At 48.7% G+C, this 21401-nt stretch overlaps 1 protein-coding gene across 2 annotated transcripts in view; it reads right to left on the bottom strand.

Annotated features, from left to right (window-relative positions):
* Window positions 1-16240: 16240 nt before the first annotated feature.
* Window positions 16241-21401, bottom strand: part of LOC149340254 (aminopeptidase N-like) — an 87256-nt gene continuing 82095 nt past the window's right edge. For both annotated transcript variants that reach the window (XM_089549010.1, XM_089549009.1), the window contains 2 exons: window positions 21006-21087; window positions 16241-18225 (listed from right to left, as the gene is read on the bottom strand). In XM_089549010.1, the coding sequence (XP_089405136.1) occupies window positions 18076-18225; window positions 21006-21087 (232 nt within the window). In that variant the 3' untranslated portion in view covers window positions 16241-18075. The remainder of the gene's footprint in view (window positions 18226-21005; window positions 21088-21401) is intronic.

The following is a 21401-nucleotide window of genomic DNA, read 5'->3' as shown; positions in this document are numbered from 1 at the left end:
ACAACTCCATCAAAATCGGGCACATTAAGTCTTGTCCATGTGCTCGGAAGACTGAGTTTCTCAGCGATTTTCTGCAATGAAGCAGGCTCACTAGGCTCGTTCAAATTCGGGCTCACGCTCTCCTCTTGCACATTTGTGTCTTGTTGACAGGAATCGTGAAAGTCACGCCGCGACAAGCGCACTTTCTTGGCCGATGCCACAGCACAGGCAGCTGGACGCTTTCTCTCTCGTCGTTTTTGTTGAACTTGCTTGGAAAGGTAGGCCGGCAAGTCAGGCAGCAAGGTTGGGACCGCATCAGCGGTCAGCGCAGGTTTGCCACGAGGGATCCTCACCTCTTTACCGTCGATTTTGTGCACATAATGCCGCACGATGAACGGCTCTTCGAAATGCCTTTCGCACACCGCCGACGTTTCCGAGAGTGGCTTGTCGCTGCGGTGCAAATTCCTCTCCCACTGCTTTCGTTGGGCTTCGTCTTTTGGGGCTTTAAACAACGACAACGTCCGTCCGTTCAACACACGAAATCCAGGGTACCCGGTCTTACAGCCTGGCGCGTAGCAATGCGTGTCCGCTCTTTTGGTTTTCTTTTCCATGACTGCATGCGAACCACTGTTTGAGCGCACGACGCAATGCAAGAGACTATAAGATGTCAGAAACGCTGTAAAGAAAGCAGGAACAGCGCACGTGCACAACCTGACAGCAATCAACACGCGCTCCTGCGGCGCCGATCTCCTCGGTTTCTAGACGCCAGCGCCACGCGCGGCGGTTAACAGAAATGGCAACAGCTCTCTCGCAGGCCGCGCCGCGCGCTCTTTCCACTACCCAAAGGCTTTCTAGTACACTGTAGTCTCCATGGAGCATAGAGTTTCTTACTATTACCTAGAGGGAAAGCTGGCAAGCCGTCTATGGGAGTTTGCATGGAGACCCCACGTGACCACCTCAGCCACCATGGGCGCTCAAAGCATCATGGGGCGGTGAGCTACTTGTTGCGGAACTGTAACTTTTGGCCAAAAAATAATAAAAAAATAAAGCTGTTTGATAGCTACAAACGTCCTAACATTCAATATCTTGTCTAATGATTGCAACAAACGAGCAGAAAAGCATTTAAGTGCAAAGTTTGCCTAAAATAAGACATGACTAGCTTTCCTATTGGCCAAGTGATGAACACTAAAAAAACTAATATTTCGTAATTAACAGGCGCACTTTTAAAATTAAATATGTTTTAAAAAAAAATGTTGTTGTTTAGATACTTTAAGAGGTTTTTTAATGGCATTTCGGAAGAGTAAAACCTTTTATTGGCGTCGTGTGTCGTCGCGTCTTCACTACTATGGATTTTGCACACTGCGTTCGCGCGAAAGTCGTCTGCGCACACACGAACTACGTTTTCGGAATGAAACGCCTTAGTACTGCCACTCTGTGTTCCCGAAAAACTACGACTGTGCCGCAACAAGTAGCTCACCGCCCCATGATGCTTTGAGCGTCCATGTTGGCTGAAGTGCAGCGCCGCCAGCTTTCCCTCTAGGTAGTAGTAAGAAACTCTATGCCATGGAGGAAGGAAAATTCCTCCATGGTGGTACAGTGAACTAGAATATTGGGTAGTGTGCTCACTCCGCGCCGGCTCAACGGGGGAGCGGTGGCCCAGCGAATGTCGACAGGTTTCTGTTTCGCGGCGCCGACACGAGGTGGCGCCACAGTAGATTTCACGGTAGGATTTGCCGCCGCTGTCAGTGCGCCGTGTGTATTTGTGGGCGCGTTGATGTTCTGTTGTGCGGATTTGCGCTGGTTTGAGCGCTTCTCGTGGGGTCATTTCACGTTTTTGTTCACGTATGGTGTCAGTGCTTGTTCAAGCTTGCCCAGATAGCGGCCTTCAAATGCAGTGTGAAGGCCCTCCAGATTCAAACTTGGGTGCCTGCGCATGACCACGATGAACACGTAGCTAGAAGTGGCTGTAGACTTGTTTTCTACGTAACAGGGTATGTTCCACGGAAGTGTACATTGAAGACAAGTTGCCAGATGTGCATTACCTCGCTCACAATGCAGTCTCCCGATGAAAACTATTTCCTTGCGGGGATGACAAAATACCGCGACCGCGGAGGACTGCTGTACCCATCGGCGCAGCTTTATGGATTTCAGCTGAAGCTTGAAAACCTCTTCACAGAAAAGCTCACAGAACCAACTTCTTTCTGCAGTCTGCTTCTAACCACTTTCAACACATCAAGAATGCTTTCGGAATGTAATTCATTGCAGCGCAGAAAAACGCGAACTGGCGAAGCACCTTAAACTGTGCCGTTGCTAACGCTGCTCTGAAGTGCCAGAATAAGATGGAGGAGAAAAAGGCGAAGTGTTTTGGTTTACGGGGTTTTTGACGTCCCAGAGCGACTCAGGCTATGAGGGACGCTGTAGTAAAGGGCTCCGGAAATTTACACCACCTGGGTACAGGTCACTGTAACCTGGGGCTCTTTAACGTGCACCGACATCGCACGGTACACGGGCCTCTAGAATTTCGCCTTCATCGAAATTCAGCCGCCGCAGCCGGGATCGAACCCGCGTCTTTCGGGTCAGCAGCCGAGCGCCACTGAGCCACCGTTGTCAAAGGCGAAATGAGCGAGCATAAATGCACGCAGTTATGACAAATCTGCCTCATTCTTTTTTTTTTTTCAAATATCAGTGGATGCTGCATGGCTGTCCAAACAAATGTGAAGTCACTGTTACTGTTGTGTCTAAATGGTTTCGGTGCGCGCGCCTCGTGTTCAGCGCAAAACGCCAATTGTAAATAATGTATATGCCCTCCCCCCCCCCCCCCCCCCCCCCCTCCTTGTACTTTGTCTCACTTACGTCTCCGTTCTACCTATCGTCACCCTGCCCCTCAGTTTTCTGTCTGCTGCACAGGCTCCTTGCGAATAGAAATAATTGTCTCAGCGGTTACGGCGCTCGGCTGCTGACCCGAAAGACGCGGGTTCGATCCCGGCCGCGGCGGCTGAATTTCTTGAAGGCGAAATTCTAGAGGCCCGTGTGCTGTGCGATGTCAGTGCACGTTAAAGAACCCCAGGTGGTCGAAATTTCCGGAGCCCTTCACTACGGCATCTCTCATAGCCTCAGTTGCTTTGGGACGTTAAACACCAATAAACCAAACCAGAAATAATTGTTGCCGCCGACACTCTCTCCATTCCGCGTTTGTCCTTGGCATGAATCAAATTGCTCTACACCACATGCGACTACTATTGACTTAGAAAAAGCTGTATGACCCCTCGGTATGCAGTGCATTATAACTACACGGAAACATTGCAGGCACGAGTGACAATACGTGATCATACCTGCGTGCCAAACGTATACTGAAAAAAATTTCTCATGCAACCCCTCATGCTAAGTCCCTTGTGGATCTTTGAGCAATAAATAAGCATGTGCACATGCCAGAAATTATGTTCCATTCAAGATCTGCCTAGCCATTTCAATGACACCCATGCGAATGTTGCGATAATAATTCAATTTGTAGGCGCGGCTACCACGGCTACTGCGACGCCGGCCGAATGCGCCACGCGTTTTCACCCGTGAAGACGCGTGCAGCGCCACCACGCGCCACTGCGCCCTGTCGACACCGGCGGGGTCACCCCGAGCGGGCCTGTGAGCACACTACCCAATATTCTAGGTCACTGTAATGGTGGTCTCGTTCGCGTCGACTGCTACTCTCTGCTTGATGAGTGTCAGCAGATGGCGGCTCGCATGCGCGCAAGAACAAGACGGTTTATGGTTTGGTTATAGTTTGGTTAATTGGGGTTTAATGTCCCGAAGCAACTCAGGCTATGAAGGACGCCGTAGTGAAGGGCTGCGGAAATTTCAACCACCTGGGGTTCTTTAACGTGCACTGACATCGCACAGCACACGGGCCTCTAGAATTACGCCTTCATCGAAATTCAGCCGCCGCGGCCGGGATCGAACCCGCGTCTTTCGGGTCAGCAGCTGAGCGCCGTAACCACTGAACCACCGCGGCGGGGTACAAGACGATTTAGTAGCATTGATAACCACAATACGGGCATGTTAAAGACGAGTTGGCAAACGGCTGCTGACATGCGCATCAGATAAGCATTGAAGAAAATAGACTGCTTTCAAACGCTATCGCTTTACCTAAACAAGCTGTTGCAGTTGTCATTTCCATATTATCTCTATCTTGAAATGTTAAAGAGGCGCGATGGCTATACTGAACCGAGGGAAGCATTGGCAGCAGAATAAATATATATATATATATCACGAGAGAAGTGGGTCTTCATTTCTAAAAAATCTATTCCTAAGTTTCAGTTACAGAAAATCGTTTTACGGCGAACTGGTCAATATTATCCAGCTCCAAATGTTTCGTTTCGCTTAGCTTAGTTTCGCTTATTGGGGTTTATTGTCCCAAAGCGACTCAGGCCATGAGGGACGCCGTAGTGCAGGGCTCCGGAAATTTCGACCACCTGGGGTTCTTTAACATGCAGTGACACCGCGCAGTGCACGGGCCTAGAATTTCGCCTCCTTCGAAATTCGACTGCGCCGCTGCTGGGAGGTTCCAAATGTTTGAGAATACACATCTGTGAACCATTCTGACTCATATAACGTATTCCGGTAGGGTTTTGTTCTGTATAGTTTTTATTGCCACCTTGGTTATATCCAAGTCACGCACGAGCAAGATCATGGGCGAAGGAAGTGCAAAATAGGAAGAAGCCTGTGCATCCCCGCTCTGGAGGAGCTGGACAGGAGGTGACACGAGGGAGGATGCGGAGGTGTGCGAGTTCTGCGGGCATACCGCTACACTCGAACACATACTATGGAGATGCCCCAGTGCCCCAGGATATGGCAGAATCAATAATGCAGAGGAATGGGAGACCATACTCAGAAGTGCCGACCTTAACATATAACGATACGCTACCCGCCTGGCAGCAGAAGCTGCGCGACTATACCGTTGCTAGTCTTCCAGCTGCGACGCTGCCCCTCCCCGGACGCCTGCGTGCGGACCCGGAGGGGCACGGGTCTTCTTCTGGCGGAAATAAAGTTTCTTCACTCACTCACTCACTGTGCGAAAGCTAGCGCCTTAGTGTCCGAAGGTCTCTTTTTATCCTTTTTGTGAGAAGCCTTTCCCTTGAGCCCTTTTATTATCAGGATCTTAACAATCGTGATTTTCTTTCTTGCAAGACGGGCATACCAAACATTTCCTGAGATTCAAGACGGCCTTTGAGTGTGAAGCACTGCAAAAAAACTCATGACTTCCTAGCTGGGAATGGCGCGCTCCATCATGGAAGCTTGAAAGCTCCTTGTTCGGGCTTCTTCAACCGTAGCTGCGTGAATGCGGAGAAAGTGTGCTTCTTTAGCAGCTTAGGAGCCGGTTTGGGCTGTTTCTAAGCACCAGATTTCGTATTTAACACTCCCTGCAGTGTCACGCTATCAGGGTCATGAGAATCGGCCGACGCCATTGGCTGGAAGGGGGTCCTTTGACGGGGAAAAGCCGCTTCGTTCTTGAGTTGTATGCGACTATATACAGTATTAAAATATTCGCGATGCCCGCTTTTACATACAGCATCAAAAGGACACAGAACATACGAGGAGGTTTTTTTTTTTTTTTTTCGAAATGAGCTAAATCCACCTCAACAGGAACTGAGGAAAACGCCTGAGTTCCTCATCCGTATAAATTGCGGGGCTATCCAAACCGTTATATGATACGCATTACATTTATACGTTAAAGGAACTGCGCACTATCACGTAGTGAAAAATCGTGCAAATACAATGCAAACTTTGGATTTGGCTCTTTTCGATGTAAAAGCCTAGAGCTGACCCAGTTTGATTCGGAAAAATTTATTTCTTCAGTATTAATTCAAGCTCTGTATGAAAGTAATGCTTAAAAATGTATATGCTGTGATCTGAACGGAAAACCAACTAGAACATTTACCGTAGGCAATCAATGGCCCTGCGGGGCCACCAACACAAGCAAGTAAATACGAATAGCAGTCTTCTCTCGCAAGCGCTGCCGTAACACTCTTTTTTTTTTCTGTGTTCCCACTTCGGCAGCGGAAAATAAAGTAGCTAGAATGCATAGGATCTGGAATTTATTCTACATCACTGTAGCATCCTCAATTCACGATTGGTAACGAAATGTTAGAACGCAGACGGGCACAAACGACCGGGCAACTGCAGGTCCTGTCGTGTCCAGTCTGCGTCTGTCGTTTCGCCAGTAAAAAAATGAATTTAGAAAGCAAATACCAACTAGCCCAGCTAAACACTGTTAAGTTCAATGTAGCGGAGGCCCTTCCCAACGATGGAGCTGATGATCCCTTCGTATCCTGGGTTCAGATCTTTCGCTATTTTTTCATATCGAACGCAGTCGATCATAAAGTAGCGCTGGAGAAGAATAAATAAAGCCACGCTTGAAGCTGCTTAAGCCATGAGGTTTAAGTTGGTAAAGGAGGCTCTCACGGGTAGATTTGGCTCATTTTGAGCAAAGCAGCAATATCTGCCACATTAGAGAGTTTTAGTATTGCGGGCTTTGCGTAATTGCGTGCATAGCGGAATAGCGGGTCCAGAGTGCGCATGCGCAGAACGCTAACGGGGAAATAGCGTTAGCGTACGCCATAGAGTTTCTTACTATTACCTAGAGGGAAAGCTGGCAAGCCGTCTATGGGAGTTTGCATGGAGACCCCACGTGACCACCTCAGCCACCATGGGCGCTCAAAGCATCATGGGGCGGTGAGCTACTTGTTGCGGAACTGTAACTTTTGGCCAAAAATTAATAAAAAAATAAAGCTGTTTGATAGCTACAAACGTCCTAACATTCAATATCTTGTCTAATGATTGCAACAAACGAGCAGAAAAGCATTTAAGTGCAAAGTTTGCCTAAAATAAGACATGACTAGCTTTCCTATTGGCCAAGTGATGAACACTAAAAAAACTAATATTTCGTAATTAACAGGCGCACTTTTAAAGATTAATATGTTTTAAAAAAAATGTTGTTGTTTAGATACTTTAAGAGGTTTTTTAATGGCATTTCGGAAGAGTAAAACCTTTTATTGGCGTCGTGTGTCGTCGCGTCTTCACTACTATGGCTTTTGCACACTGCGTTCGCGCGAAAGTCGTCTGCGCACACACGAACTACGTTTTCGGAATGAAACGCCTTAGTACTGCCACTCTGTGTTCCCGAAAAACTACGACTGTGCCGCAACAAGTAGCTCACCGCCCCATGATGCTTTGAGCGTCCATGTTGGCTGAAGTGCAGCGCCGCCAGCTTTCCCTCTAGGTAGTAGTAAGAAACTCTATGGCGTACGCACGCAATTTTCAGAATTTAGCGTTGCGGCTTTTGCGCCCTTAGCGTGGAAACATGGCGGCGTCCTTTCAAGCGACAGCCGCCCGCTTCAGCCGATTCAGCAGCTCTTGCGATTCCGGTCGGCATGTTTACCGGCAACTACTGGCGTTTTTGCTTTTCGCTATGACTTACCTTGCTTCGACGATAAAGTTTAAGCTGCAATTCAGCCCAGTTTTTGAGATACGCTCTCGATTCTGGAGCGCGCAAGCCTAATGGAGCCTCCAGCTGCACTGCTACCGTCTGCAACGGCCCGAAACGCAGTAGACACCTAGCAAAAACGTATGGAACGAGACAAAAATAGAGTTGGAGGTTTTTCGCGGTGTTTTATGGACTTAAATTATGTAAAGAGAGTTTATATTAAATTTACAAAAGTTTTTTGAACATTATACGTCATGTGATGGCAAATATTCTTGCTCCAACGGCTTGTAGTTAACATTGCCTTTACTAGATGGCGCCACTATTTTACGTTTTTATTTCATTTTATTTCAATTTCGGGGTCATTTTGCCGACGAAAATGAACGCTTCACTAATAATTCGTATAAAAACTTGGAAATATTATACTTTGGCAAGTTAGCGGCAGTGTCGACCATTTTAGAAGGGCCGTTCGCATCCATGTCAAGCAGATGGCGTTTAACGTTTTCAAAACGCTATACTAAAACTGTCTTTGGGGATACGTTGCTTGCGGAACGCTAACGTAATTTCCCTTAGGTCCGCTATCACGCTAACGCTATACTAAAACTCTCTATTGTTTATTTGAAATCCGATTTGTGAGCAGGTTTTCTAGGCGTCATGGGGTCCCTGCCGTTATTCTTCCAAAGGAAAGGTATACTGATGCACTTGTCATTGCGTCTTAATTTGACTTAGTTTCCGTTGCTGGAAAGAATTGAAAAAAAAAAATCATTTTGAGGAAAGGAAATGGCTCAGTAACTGCCTCCCTACTTGGTGAACACCTCTACCACGCCGCCAGGGAAGAGAGGACGGTGGGCGTGAAAGAAAAAAAAACAGAGAAAGAGGTGTCGCTGTGGAGGTCTCCGAAATAATTTCGACCACCTGGGGATCTTTAACGTGCACGGACGACGACGCCACGAATTTTTTTTTTTTTTGGTTTTAAAATCCGTTAGCTCGGCATTTCGTGGCTTTGTTGGCGGTGGTCCGGCAGCAAAAGGTGCATTTATTGTTAAGAAATTTTGATTCGAACTTGAAAATCTTTTTCCCGCTGTTCCGATTCAAACTCGGGACTCTCTGATGACGAAATAGGAGAAAAGTGACGTAAAGTGTCGGAAAATGGGACTTTGTGACTGCTGGTTGCGAGCGCTGCGCTGCGCTGCCGCCTACCGGCAACCGAAATGAAAACTATACTGCCGACCGTACGTTGAAGGCTTGTCTATCAGCCGTCGTCGCTTCGTTTACGTTTGCACTAACGTTACGATGGATCCCGTACCCGACTCCGACAACGAGGTTCTCGCAAAGAACTGCGGCCTGCACTTCATAAAGCACTTCAGCGACCTCAACCCCCCCAAGTCCAGCTTTCATGGACAAAGATTTTTCATATTGGAATATTTCTGGAAATATTGAAGGTTATGGTCCATTTTTCTTATATGCAGCGAAATCTTTGAATGGATAAAGTTCTTTATTGTTTTCGATAGGTTATTAAATTGTCAGGATGGGTGAACCTCCCAGTCCGACAGTCCATTGGCCTTCAGCACATCTTCAGCCCTGTTCACCAGTCGTCGCTGGTCCTTCGCTCGGGTGGATGCCAATGAGTAATTACTCCCTTAATACTTTAAAATAATCTGGCAACTGTGGTACACCCAGCGCGTCGTCTGCTCTTTTGGTCCGTCGCGTCCGCTTGACGTCTTGGGATCGCAGGCCAGTTTTAGTGGCGTATGAACACGTGATGCGCGGGCCGCAGGCGAACGGACCGTCGTGTGAATCGGCCTTAAGCAGAATGGCCTCCCATTGCTCTCTAGAATGGTTTGGGATGGGATCTACCTGAGGTGTGACCTGGCATTCCCATATCATGTGATTTATATCTGCCACTTGGTCGCAATCTTTATTTTAAAGTGTTTCCAATTCGATCATTCGGCAGGGAAAACTCGGAGTTGGACAAGCCTTTCCAGCTTCACGATCTGCGGGCGGGTCTGGCCAAAATGAAGAGGGGCACCACGCCGGGCCGGGACAAGGTCACCGTCAAACTTTTGGCGAACCTTCCTGAATCAGCGTACCAGTGCCTTCTAGAATACATCAATGCGATCTGGACGGGGGAAACTCCGCTCCCCATTGACTGGAAGACGGCTCTTGTCACCTTCATCCCGAAGGCCGGCAAACCGATCGACACGGACAACCTCCGCCCCATCTCTCTCACCTCGTGTGTGGGAAAATTGATGGAGACGATGGTGCGGGATCGGCTGTCCGAGTACCTCGAACAACACAACACCTTCGCAGACACCATGTTCGGATTTCGCCCACATAGATCCGCACAGGATGTCCTGCTCCAACTCGACCGCGAAATCTTGAACCCCATTACACACCCCCACAACGATAAAATTGTCCTTGCGCTCGACCTGAAAGGAGCGTTCGATAACGTAACTCACGAGGTCATACTCACACATTTGAGTCAAACTCACTGCGGCACCAATACCTTCAATTACGTTAAACAATTTCTCACGGACAGACTGTCCTACATCAGAATACAGGACGAAGAGCACGGACCTTTCTTGCTCGGAACGAGGGGGACTCCACAAGGCGCGGTGCTGTCCCCTCTGCTATTCAACATTGCCATGATGCGCCTACCCGCCCTGCTTGGTGCGGTCGAAGGGGTCCAGCACGCGCTATACGCCGACGACATCACCATCTGGGCTACGCAAGGACGCCTGGGGGATATGGAGACTAGCCTGCAAACGGCCGCCAGCATAGTGGATCGCTATGCTCGAGACTGTGGTCTGCAATGCTCCCCGCAGAAATCGGAATTCGTGCATTTACGTCCCTCGCGCACATGCTCGACCCAAATCAATCTCTCGTTGCAAAGCGGTCCCATTCGCGAATCCAAGGAAATCAGAGTCCTTGGACTCTTCATACACAACCAGCGACGCTGCGACACAACACTCGCCAAGCTCCGGCAGGTGGGGGACCAGGTGGGCCGCGTGGTCCGCCGGGTTTCCAACAAGCGCGGTGGGTTACGATGCAAAGACGCCTTGCGGCTGGCGAACGCATTCGTGACCAGTCGAATCTTGCATTCGACTCCCTACCTCCACCTGCGGAAACAGGAGGAGGATTCCCTCGAGGTCATCCTCCGCAAAATCATGAAACGAGCGCTGGACCTCCCAGTTTCTACCTCTACCAGCCGCCTTATGGCACTGGGGATGGTGAACACTTTTAGGGAGCTTCGGGAGGCCCACCTCAACAACCAATACACTCGTCTCACAAAGACAGGGTCGGGTCGCCGCCTTTTAGCCCGACTACACATCCAGCACACTCAATTCACAGAGGAGAGATGCCGCCTTCCCGTACACTGGAGACGCGCCCTCCACGTGCGGCCTCTCCCCACCAATATGTCCAAAGAGGATCATAATGGCAGGCGCCTGGCGCGGGCGGAAGCCTTGGACCGCCATTTTCGGAGCAAACCAGGAGTCTTCTACGTGGACGCGTCCGGCCCGGACTCTAGGGGATGGTACACGGCCGCGGTCGTCCACGAGGGTAAAACAGTAGACGCCCTTACTTTCAAGGCCCAGTCAGCAATTCACGCAGAAGAGGTTGCCATCGCTTTGGCAGCCTCTGACACCTCCTCCAAATACATAATCACCGACTCACGAGGGGCTTGTCGAAACGTCACGCAAGGGTGGGTTACTCCCCTAGCTTATCGTATTTACCAAAATTGTAGCCGAGACTCGGATCCCGCGCACCGATCTATCGTTTGGGCTCCAGGTCACCAAGGCGTCCACGGAAATGAGGCAGCCGACGCCGCCGCCCGCGCGCTCTCTCTCCGGGCATTTCCCACGGGACCCGACGCCGACCAGGACTTCCATTTCAATCCGATTTACACTTTTAAGGAAATATGCGATTATTACAAATCCACGCACCAAACTCTTCCCACCCCATGCAAAGGGCTGGGGAAGGACAACGAGCGGGTACTCCTGCGCCTGCTCACCAACACGATGTTGTGCCCGGCAATTCTAAAGCATTTCGATCCTAAATTCGACGGGCGGTGCTCACACTGTGGGGAGGTGTCTGACACCTACCACATGGTGTGGGCCTGCCAGCAGAACCCATCCCTACCCCCTATCCCGAACCCCACCCGAGAGGACTGGGAGGCGACCCTGTCCGGTTGCTGCACCCTCGAGGCCCAAAGGGCCTTAACGCAGCGCGCCCGGGCTGCGGCAAACGCCAATGGTGTGCCTGACTAGGCATCCCACCTAGTGGTTGTAAGGGCGTGACCCTTCAGGTCACGACCCCCAACACCTCTCTCTATGATTAATAAATGTTTTCACCACCCACCCTCTAGAATGGTTTGGGATGGGATCTACCTGAGGTGTGACCTGGCATTCCCATATCATGTGATTTATATCTGCCACTTGGTCGCAATCTTTATTTTAAAGTGTTTCCAACGATCATAACCAGCAGTTAAGACAGTCATAAAGAACCAGTGGGGAGCGCTTTTCACAATAGCAAATCCGCCAACAGAAACGATATACAAGACTGCCGTTTGGTGATCTGCGGATATATTGATTGTTATAGTGAAATCTTAAGTTATCTGAAAAAATTGCGTTCATAAACGGTTTCCTGTTGAAAAAGCTTTTGTCTAGAATATCTGGGTATGACAGCGTGCGATGCTTTTGAGGGCTCGGCGGCGGGTCTGACAAGAAAATCCGAGCGCTGAGGAGTCGGCAGCGTCGCTGTCACCGCCGAGCCACCGTCACGACTGATGTGTAGAAACGCGTAAATGCGAGCATATTTAAATTCTGGTTTGGTTTGGTTTATGGGGTTTAACGTCCCAAAGCGACTCAGGCTATGAGAGACGCCGTAGTGAAGGGCTCCGGAAATTTCGACCACCTGGGGTTCTTTAACGTGCACTGAAATCGCACAGTACACGGGCCTCTAGAATTTCTCCTCCAAAGAAATTCTAGCTGCCGCGGCCGGGATCGAACCCGCGTCTTTCGGGCCAGCAGCCGAGGACCATAACTACTCAGCCACCGCAGCGGCCATCTTTAAATTCTTTAATAATAGTACTCGTAGGGCTGGTTATGCAGCCTCGAGTCCTGTAATTTGACGAAGCGAACACGTCGAGCGGTGCGTTAGCTAACGTGGAGGCGCGTAGAACATTACTTATCCACAGCTATCTTTTTTGCCTTGTCGCAGGTGTGTGTCATTGCACGAACTTCGTCTGAGGAGCACTTAGAGAGGCACTTGGCGGTTCTCTACTGCTCCGCCCTTGTAAATCGAGGCGCGTAACGAAAGCATGCGGGCACTTAGAGCGCAGCACTTGCCATTCGGACTGCACACGTTGTTGATACGCTCGCTAATAGCCGCCAAGCTATGCTTCGAACGGTAGCAAAAACAGTTACCCTTCATCATGAAGGAAAGAAAAGATTACCACTTCCTTCCTCGTCCCCATGGTCAAGGCGTACGTAATGCATTGCCGGAATGGAAAAAGGGAAAGGCAAGACCGATGCCTAGAAAGGCAACCGGCAAAACTCCCGCTTTTGACGTCGTCCTACATCTTCCATGGCCTGGATCCCTTTATTGACGGTAGATGGCGGTACCGCCCCTTGTTTAATCTACTCGGAACTTTCCGCTCCTCGCCGTTGCAGCCTGTGTGACCAATGTGACCAGTATATCATCGTAGTCATCGTGCCGTTAAAGACTGGCTCGCAGACAACTGTTGAGGCAAATTCCAGCGGTGACATTCAAAACGGAGTGTCAGAAAAAGTAAACAAACGTTGAATTACATTTTTACCGCTACAGAGGACCTGCGCTGCCCAAGTGGCACTGCAGTTATTCCACTAGGCGACTAAAATCTGCTGCCGTCAGTCGCTTGGGCCGCTACAAACGCGAGAGCACATTCTGAACGATTAGAAGCCCGCGTTTGGTTGATAGCACTATTTGCCTCGCTTCTGTAGACATAACCCAGATGCTCCTGTCAATAAGCTCAGGAAGGTAGCGTGGAATAGCACTACGAGTAAACTGCTTGCTCCTCTCGCTATGGTTTGTTGCAGTGGCTAGAACTCTAGCCACTGTAGCTGTGTGCTACGGCGCTGCAATCGACACGGCAAACTTCAGCGCAGGTTCCCTATGTCGGAGCACTAGATGTCAGTAGCAACCTTTCCACGACACTCAGGAAAACCGGTTTTCTGGGCTGTGGGGAGTACGGGGGAGCTAAATAGTCACCTCAATCCTCAACTTTCCTGTACTACGAGCACAGTCCAGTGCCCAATATGCCGGCGCCCGGGGACATATATGTTTGTTAAAAGGGCCTCCCTGTCACACCAGCCTTTTTGTTACTGATATCACGGCATCCTTAATTTCGGAAGTGGGGTGTATTTTTTTTTTCTGTGTTGGCTTGCGAACGCAGTAAGTAATACAGGGGGATCTCAACAGCTTTGTAAAACATAAAGTTAATGGTCGCATAGATATATGCTGCCTTCATAGAATGTGGGTTGGGATTTCAATAACGTTTGTTGCTGGGCTAGTTGAGCATGCATATTACACTTAGAAATAAGGCACTACAAAGCACACGAGACGAGACGTAGAGGACTACGATGGAGCCTGTGTCGTCGTCCTGTCTCGTGTCGTGCTTTTAGCCTTATTTCATGAAATGGATTAGGATTGGTCGACACAAGATAACAAGACAGCAGTCACGTGTGTGGGGTCACCCAGTTCGTTGAGTGATTTTTCTTTATTCAGACATTACCCTCCAGCGCGCGAAGGTGTTATAGAAGGAGTGTTACCCAATGGGCACTGGAGCTCTCTTGGACATCCCATGGACGTCCTAAACATCCACACGACGTCCAAAGGAGTTTCAGTGCCTACTGGGTTAGAGTATGGAAAAAATACATCTTCATACACACAGCACACTTTTGTTTCATTTAACCGGTTCCACTCTGCAATCGATTTAACAAAGAAGGAATGTTGATAGCCTGGATACATAGTGTATCTCTCTGCGATAAATGCATTTGTTAATACTGGTTTTATTGTGGTAAATTGTATAGAACAGTTTAAGCCTTAATTTGCATTGGCGGGAGGCAAGTAGTTCCCAGTTTAGTTGGCCTTCCATGGCGCTTACGCTGTCCTTCCATCTGCATCGACCAAAGACGAATCTGGCTGCACGGTTTTGATTTTTGTCCATTTGCTCAACAAGTGTCCTGTTCGAAGGATCCCAAACCACACAGTCATATATCCAAAATAGGTCTAACGCAGGTCAGATAGGCAGTACTTCGTACACTGATATGCGAACGTCTCAAATTCCTTTGGGTAATATTCAGTGTTCTACCAGCTCTACTCACCAAGTCGTGAATATGTGCATTCCATGAAGAATCAGATGACAGCGTTACGCCTAAACACTTATATGCAGCTTCTTTACGTATTATATCGTTAACCATATCTGTTTGTAAATAAATATAATGGTTAGTGAAAATTTTTCGACACACAAGTCTTCAGCAAACATACCGCAAAGAGGATGCAATGCCTTCAGAGGTATCCTTTACATATACCAAGAACAAGAGTAGTCCTAAAACCTAGCCTTGCGGAACACCTAATGTAACATTTACGTACCCTGAGCTTTTACCATTTAATACAACACACTACAGCCGCTGAAACAAGTAGTTTTCTATCCATTTTAGTACAGAACAGTGAATGTGTAGTATTTGAAGTTTGTTAAACAGGAGTGATTGACACTATCAAAAGCTTGCTGAAAAAAAAAACAATTTACCCCCTTTCATCAGCACCTGATGTTAAGTAATGATTATCAAATTCGATCCGCTGGATGGTGCAAGACAGCCCCTCGTGGAACCCACGCTGTCTTCTGATTAAATATATTTATTCTCAGATATGTGCCTGACAGCGAGGCTAACCAGGGCGGTTGAGTATGTCCTAGTTGCAGAGAACACAAGGTAGAGGATTTTTTGCTCGTCTTGGGCAAGTACATACATTACATTCGCGGCGAGTGAGGTGTGCGGTATGTGGGGTAAGGCGCATGCAGTGTATAGGCCACACATCCTTGAGGTCATAACCTTCAGGCTAAGGAAGAGTTGTGCTGCGAGCGAAGGCATGAGCTTATTCGTTTCTATTTTTAGAGCGCAGCTCTTAGGCGCCCGTTTCTGCGTTTCGCGGCGTCGCCATTGTCCGTTGCAACCAGGACAGGGTAAAAGCGCAACCTCCTACCCTCCTTAGCAAGAAACAACAAAAATTGGCAGAGGCTCAGCTTCGTTAAGCCCGGAAATTGCGAAAGCAACTTCATCCGTTTCTTCAGCCCGCATCCGCCGTGTTTACCGCCGCTCTGCGCCGACGGTTGGTTGGTTGCGACTGAGAGAAGGATGAAAAGGAAAGTGCACGGGCCTGCCTACTGGCTCCAGCCGAGCCACCACCGCTGCCACGTGCAGATAGAAGAGAGTTGAAAGATATGAGGAAAGATAAACACCACTCATTAAACTTGGCCCTGCACTTGTAGATGCACCCGCATCAAGCGATGTTGACCGGCGTGCTCGCCAGGCTGCTGCATACGTACGTTGTTTAGCTAGCCGTTCTTCCCGTTCTTCGTCTGTTTCTTCGGCGCGGTGCCGTCGCTTGGCCGCAGCATATCGTTCCAGCCTCGCCTTGTACACATCATCCGACATAGCGCACTGAGAGGAGCGCAGCATTTGCCATTCGCCGAGTGAAATACGCGCCCAATCCGAGCCGGCATTTGGGCTCAGGAAACTGGGCTGGTGGTCGTACCTGGAAGTCCTTTATTTACAGTAAGTTTACAGGACATCAACTGTCGTGGAATGAAGCAGATTAAAAATATCTGCCCATGAGGAATATAGTTCTTCGTGTTGTCTCTCGTTACAGTACTTGTGAAGCCAAGAAATCACAAAAGAACTGCAGGAAGCTCACAAAAATGGTCCCCTCACAACTCTTAGTGACAACACTTAAACGCACCTGACACGCATTTGTGTCGACAGTTAGTGAAGTTCATAATGGCCCGTAATGCGCAAAAGCGCTGAGACAATCAGCCAGACCAATTTCTCGCTGCGAACGCGCCTCGTTCATGGATTAACTGTAGCGGTCATCACACTACAAAACATCAAAGACCAGGCGCTTGGGCGTTGTTGGTAAGAGTTGTGAGGTCTGTATGTTCAGAGACCAAGAAATGACGACGGTGCACATTTAAAATGATGATTCTTGCGGTGAAAAGTGCACATAATCGAGAAAGAAAAATACTTCAAGATCTGAGAAATTATACATATTCAAAACTACAAAGATATGGGCCATAGTGCGCGTGCCAAATAGTAATAGTCTAAAGGGTAAAAACACTCGTAGCTACTAAACTAACTAAAGAATCATCGCGCGTAAACTTAGAAACAAGCGCACAGAGTACTACCAGTGCTTTGCGATGAAGACGGATAACATTGGTGAAATGCGCGAACCTGGTGAGCAAGGCGCGAAAGACCTGCTCATTCTATATTACAGAAATCTGTACAAGGTCTTCAGAATAAAATGCAAGGCATATTGATATGACGCAACGGGAAACATCCCAATTAAAAAAAAAGAATCAATGGGCCACGGCTTGCACTGCAGCTGTCATACACGCGCAAATAAAAAATATGCTTTTATTCTAAAACTATCTTGCGTGATCTCCGTGCATTGGCAAACAAGATGTACCAGCGATTCCACCAGCAGGAAATTAAGACATGTTTATAGAGCAAGCAGGCTCGAAAAACTGAAAGTGTCCGTTTAAAAGTTAGTCATAAACGGGGCCTCCCGCAATATGTCTTCGCGAAAAAAGTACACTGCTAAAAAAGCCTCTGGCCTGCTATTGCCGCAAACATTTTTCCGTGGCAAATTATAGTACGCTGAAGCCAACTCGTGGAGGCTGAAAGCACTAAAGTCCCACATTCAAGGCCTTAGAGATAGAGTGCGCAGTAAATGACTGTCATACGCTTTAGCCATCATTGATAAAGCAGGTGCTAATAAAAGGCAAGATGCTGGCTTTGGTAGTATGCGTTTTGACAAACCAGCAAACCAGGTATCACCTAACAAATATAGGAGTTTTTTTTTAAGTAAAAGAAGCCGACCGCTCCTAAAGATATCGCGCACTCAAGAGCGCATAAAACCAAAGTGGGCTGAAATGTTTGAAAGCCTCTGCTATTCATCGGCATCCCAGACATATCTTCCTGTGGACATGCAACGTGCTGAGCTTCGATAAGCCTTGACAATGTGTTGCTCCCCGCACTTTCGTGCAAACACCAAGATAACCCAACAGAGCATGCAGCAACACGTATAGTACACTCGACTCTACCTGTTTCGTTTCTTCCAGGTAGAATCACGCTTAAAATTAGAGTCGAACATTAAAAGTAGAATTTTCGTGCTTAAATTCACTCAAGGAGGCAGACCTAAAATCTGAGGATATGTCTCTTTAACAAAAACTGACCTTCATCCACTTGCAAAGCATCAGCGCAGAGATTAGGACTAAGGGGCACATTAACAGAAGACAGGAGCGTGGACTCGTCTGCTTTTTTTTGCAATTTGGTAACCTAGGGTGCCTAAGCGCGCAGGCCGGGCGGCTACTTTATTTTCTCGTTGATCCAATCCCGTATCCGCGCGTAGTACTTCTCCTTCCAGCGGATGTTGGACTCGGCCTTCTCCACGGTCTGCTTGTAGGTGCGCCCCACCGCCGACACGCTGTCCTTGTGCTTCTCGTAGAACGCGGCCAGCTGCAGAGACACGGGTAGAGGAAGAGAATGTACTGGGTGAGTACGACGCGTATAGAGCTATGGACCATAACTATGCGTCGTGCGGTAACACAGCGAAGTGGAGAGATGGGATAACGGTGTAATGAACTGAGGTATCGGTACAGAGGGGGCATACATCGCAAGAACCACCATCATCATCACCATCGTCATCACCACAATCAACCAAGTTACTGCAGGACTATGGAAACCATTGAGAAGGAAAGAAAGATAGAAGCGGCCATGAAGAAAGCACTTTAGAGGCCGCGCAAAAAGAGCATGGCGCCCTATTTTCCGGAAAGTGAATTATCCTGATCCTTTCGCGTGTTTTTCACCTGTCTCCGAACACCGTCGATGGATGCCCGTTTCCTAGAGGCGGAGCACGGAACTGCCGCCGAAAGATGCTGCATCACCTCACTTGCCATAAAGCGCCTCTAAACATTCTCTCAGCGCGTACACGCCGTTGTTATGGTGCCTGGAGGAATGGCCTTCAGAACCACGCGACTTGTGCCGTACTTCTCACAAGGCGCGGTACTGGTGAGGCCTCTCATATGAACTGCTAAGATGCGGTTTCTAGTTCAGGATCAAGTTCAGGAGACCGAGTTGCGTTTGAAAACGTCGACTTGTTATCTAAAAACTTCGCCGGTAAACGAGATCCTTGGCCAGTGCTCCGGGATACTGTGCCTTTTCGAGACAATGACCTGTATTTGATGCTGCCGGAAAAAGCAGGCTTCACACTTCTCCCCAGCAACATGTACAAGACGAAGGCTATTAAAGCTAAACTTCCAGCCTCGAATCGGTCAAGGTCAAGTCCCGGGCGGCTGCCCAACTGAAGGAGTTACGACTGAACATCGTGACGCGTGAAGTGTGGGACTGCAAAGCCAACGCCTTGCGCATGCCCTTTTCTGCGAAAATACACAAGGAACTGTGCCCATTCCGAGGCAAAGTTACAGAATGGGGAAGCTGGTAAGTGTTAGTCTGCAGGTACCTACAGCGTGAGCAAAAAAGAAAATAATGCAATGTTTTTCTTCCTGTCCTTTAATAGCATTTTTTTGGGGAGGGAGTTGGGGGGGGGGGGGGGGGGCGTGAAGTTTCACAATGTATTGCCAACTGGCCGAACGTTCTACGTTACTCAACTCTGGTACATTCTCCTTGCTCCATGTGCAGGACTAAGGCTTCTACCAACGACCTGCAGTTAAACCTTGTCTTGTATCAGTCATGGGAACGCAAAGCATATTTCTTGAGTCCGCCACTCGATCTGACACGTTCTCTCGTTACCCGTTGCGTTTTTCTTTGACATCTATTCTAAAATTGCACCACTTACTACTACTGCGAATTACACGCCCTGCTCATGTCCAGCAGCTACACAATACTTATCTACTTGACCAACAACTACATGAAAAAGTGAGAACCTAGACACCATGTAATCCAATGCAACGTTACAACGAATACGCTTTTTGTCTCGGTACAATATGGGCATCACTAAATCAATGCGACCTGGCTTCAAGATTTCTGTGCGGATGCTCGACAGAAGGCTTGTTTTAAAAAAAAAATAACGAAGAAACAACGGCCGGTCTCTCGCCCAGACTCCTACTTTTTTCTTGCAACCCACTGTTTCCGCTGCGTGCAAAATGCACAGTACTGCCCACAGTTGAACATGTAGTAAAATAAATCTAGTTGTTGGTTAAGTGAGAAATTTATAAGGGCTGTTTCTACAAGAGAATCGTTACGAACTCTCATTAAGGCAGCTGGGATCGCAGACAGAACACAAACTCAAGAAATGAAGCCACAATGCGCGTACGTCTCGGCCCTGTCCACGCCGTTAAAGTTTGCGAATGCACTCACAGCGGTTTTAGTATATCGGCTGTTACTGGGATCGCGTTGTGTACACCGGGCAAGACGTGGGTTAAACGTAACAAGTGCTAGTTACAAAAAAAAATGGCTGAGGCTTAGCTTAGGTTAAGCCTAGTCAGATGCGAAGCATATTGTCGCCGAGTTGCATATCGAGCACGCCGCTTGGCTAGACGTTCTTCACGCTCTTCATCAGTCTCTGTAGCACGCCGCAACTTTTGCTTCTCATTCCAACGAGCAGCCCTGTCTCCAGGAGGCATCTCTATCCCGTGTACGCCTAGCAGAGGCAGGCGCACCCCCTTGTATACCGCCGCTCCAGCATCACGTGTTCACTACAGCGCACCTAGCGGCAGAAGCAGGAAACACATTGGTCGCGACGCCTCGCGCGACGGCGCGAGCTGGGCCCCCGTTTCTCATCTGCTGTGACGTCACGCACCACGTGGTCATCCTTGGTCACGACGCCTCGCGCGACGGCGCGAGTTGGGCCCACGTTTTTCATCTGCTGTGACGTCACGCATCACGTGGTATGACACGGAGGTCACGAAAGGTCAATGGTAACGACACCGCCGCGCTCGAGGAGCTGGGTTGGGCTATTTTAGTATGCTTCGCATAAAAAGATGCGATAGACAATGCTTCGTATTTTGGAGAGCCGCGTATTGTCATAGCTATCACGATAACTTGCAACTCGTATTTCTCCCAGTATTATGGCAGAACACGGCGAAGCAAAAATATTAGACCTACAACTCTCTTAACGATAAACATCACCACAAAGACAGACAAGACCGCTAAACAGAATGAGGTGAGCTTGTAAACAAAACGTGTTCCGAACTTCGAGACGTCTATGCCAGATGCACAGACGCGCGAAGTAACCTATGTCAGGGGCTCCGGTTCAAAAAGAGCAAGCAACCACTCACCATCTCCAGCTGGAAGCGGGAATGAATCGAGCCACTGGCTGAACTGAAGATCCGGGGAAGTGAGAACGCGCCAGATGAATAGCTGCATAGAAGATTAAAGAGAAGACGGTTGGTTGGTTTATGGGGACTAGCATCCCAAAGCGACTAAGGCTATGAGAAACGCCGCAGTGAAGGGCTCCGGAAATTCCGACCACCTGGGGTTCTTTAACGTGCACTGACATCGCACAGTACACGGGCCTCTAGAATTTCGCCTCCAAAGAAATTCAACCGCCGCAGCCGGGATCGAACCCGGGTCTTTCGGGTCAGCAGCCGAGCACCATAACCACTGAGCCACCGCGGCGGCATAAAAGAGAAGACGCTGACTGCACTGCATCCATTTGCGGCAAGGTTAACACT

Source organism: Amblyomma mixtum, chromosome 6, assembly GCF_055824585.1.
Source record: "Amblyomma mixtum isolate Tamu chromosome 6, ASM5582458v1, whole genome shotgun sequence".
In the NCBI taxonomy this organism is placed as follows: Eukaryota; Metazoa; Arthropoda; class Arachnida; order Ixodida; family Ixodidae; genus Amblyomma; species Amblyomma mixtum.
This window is presented reverse-complemented; position numbering and strand designations above follow the sequence as displayed.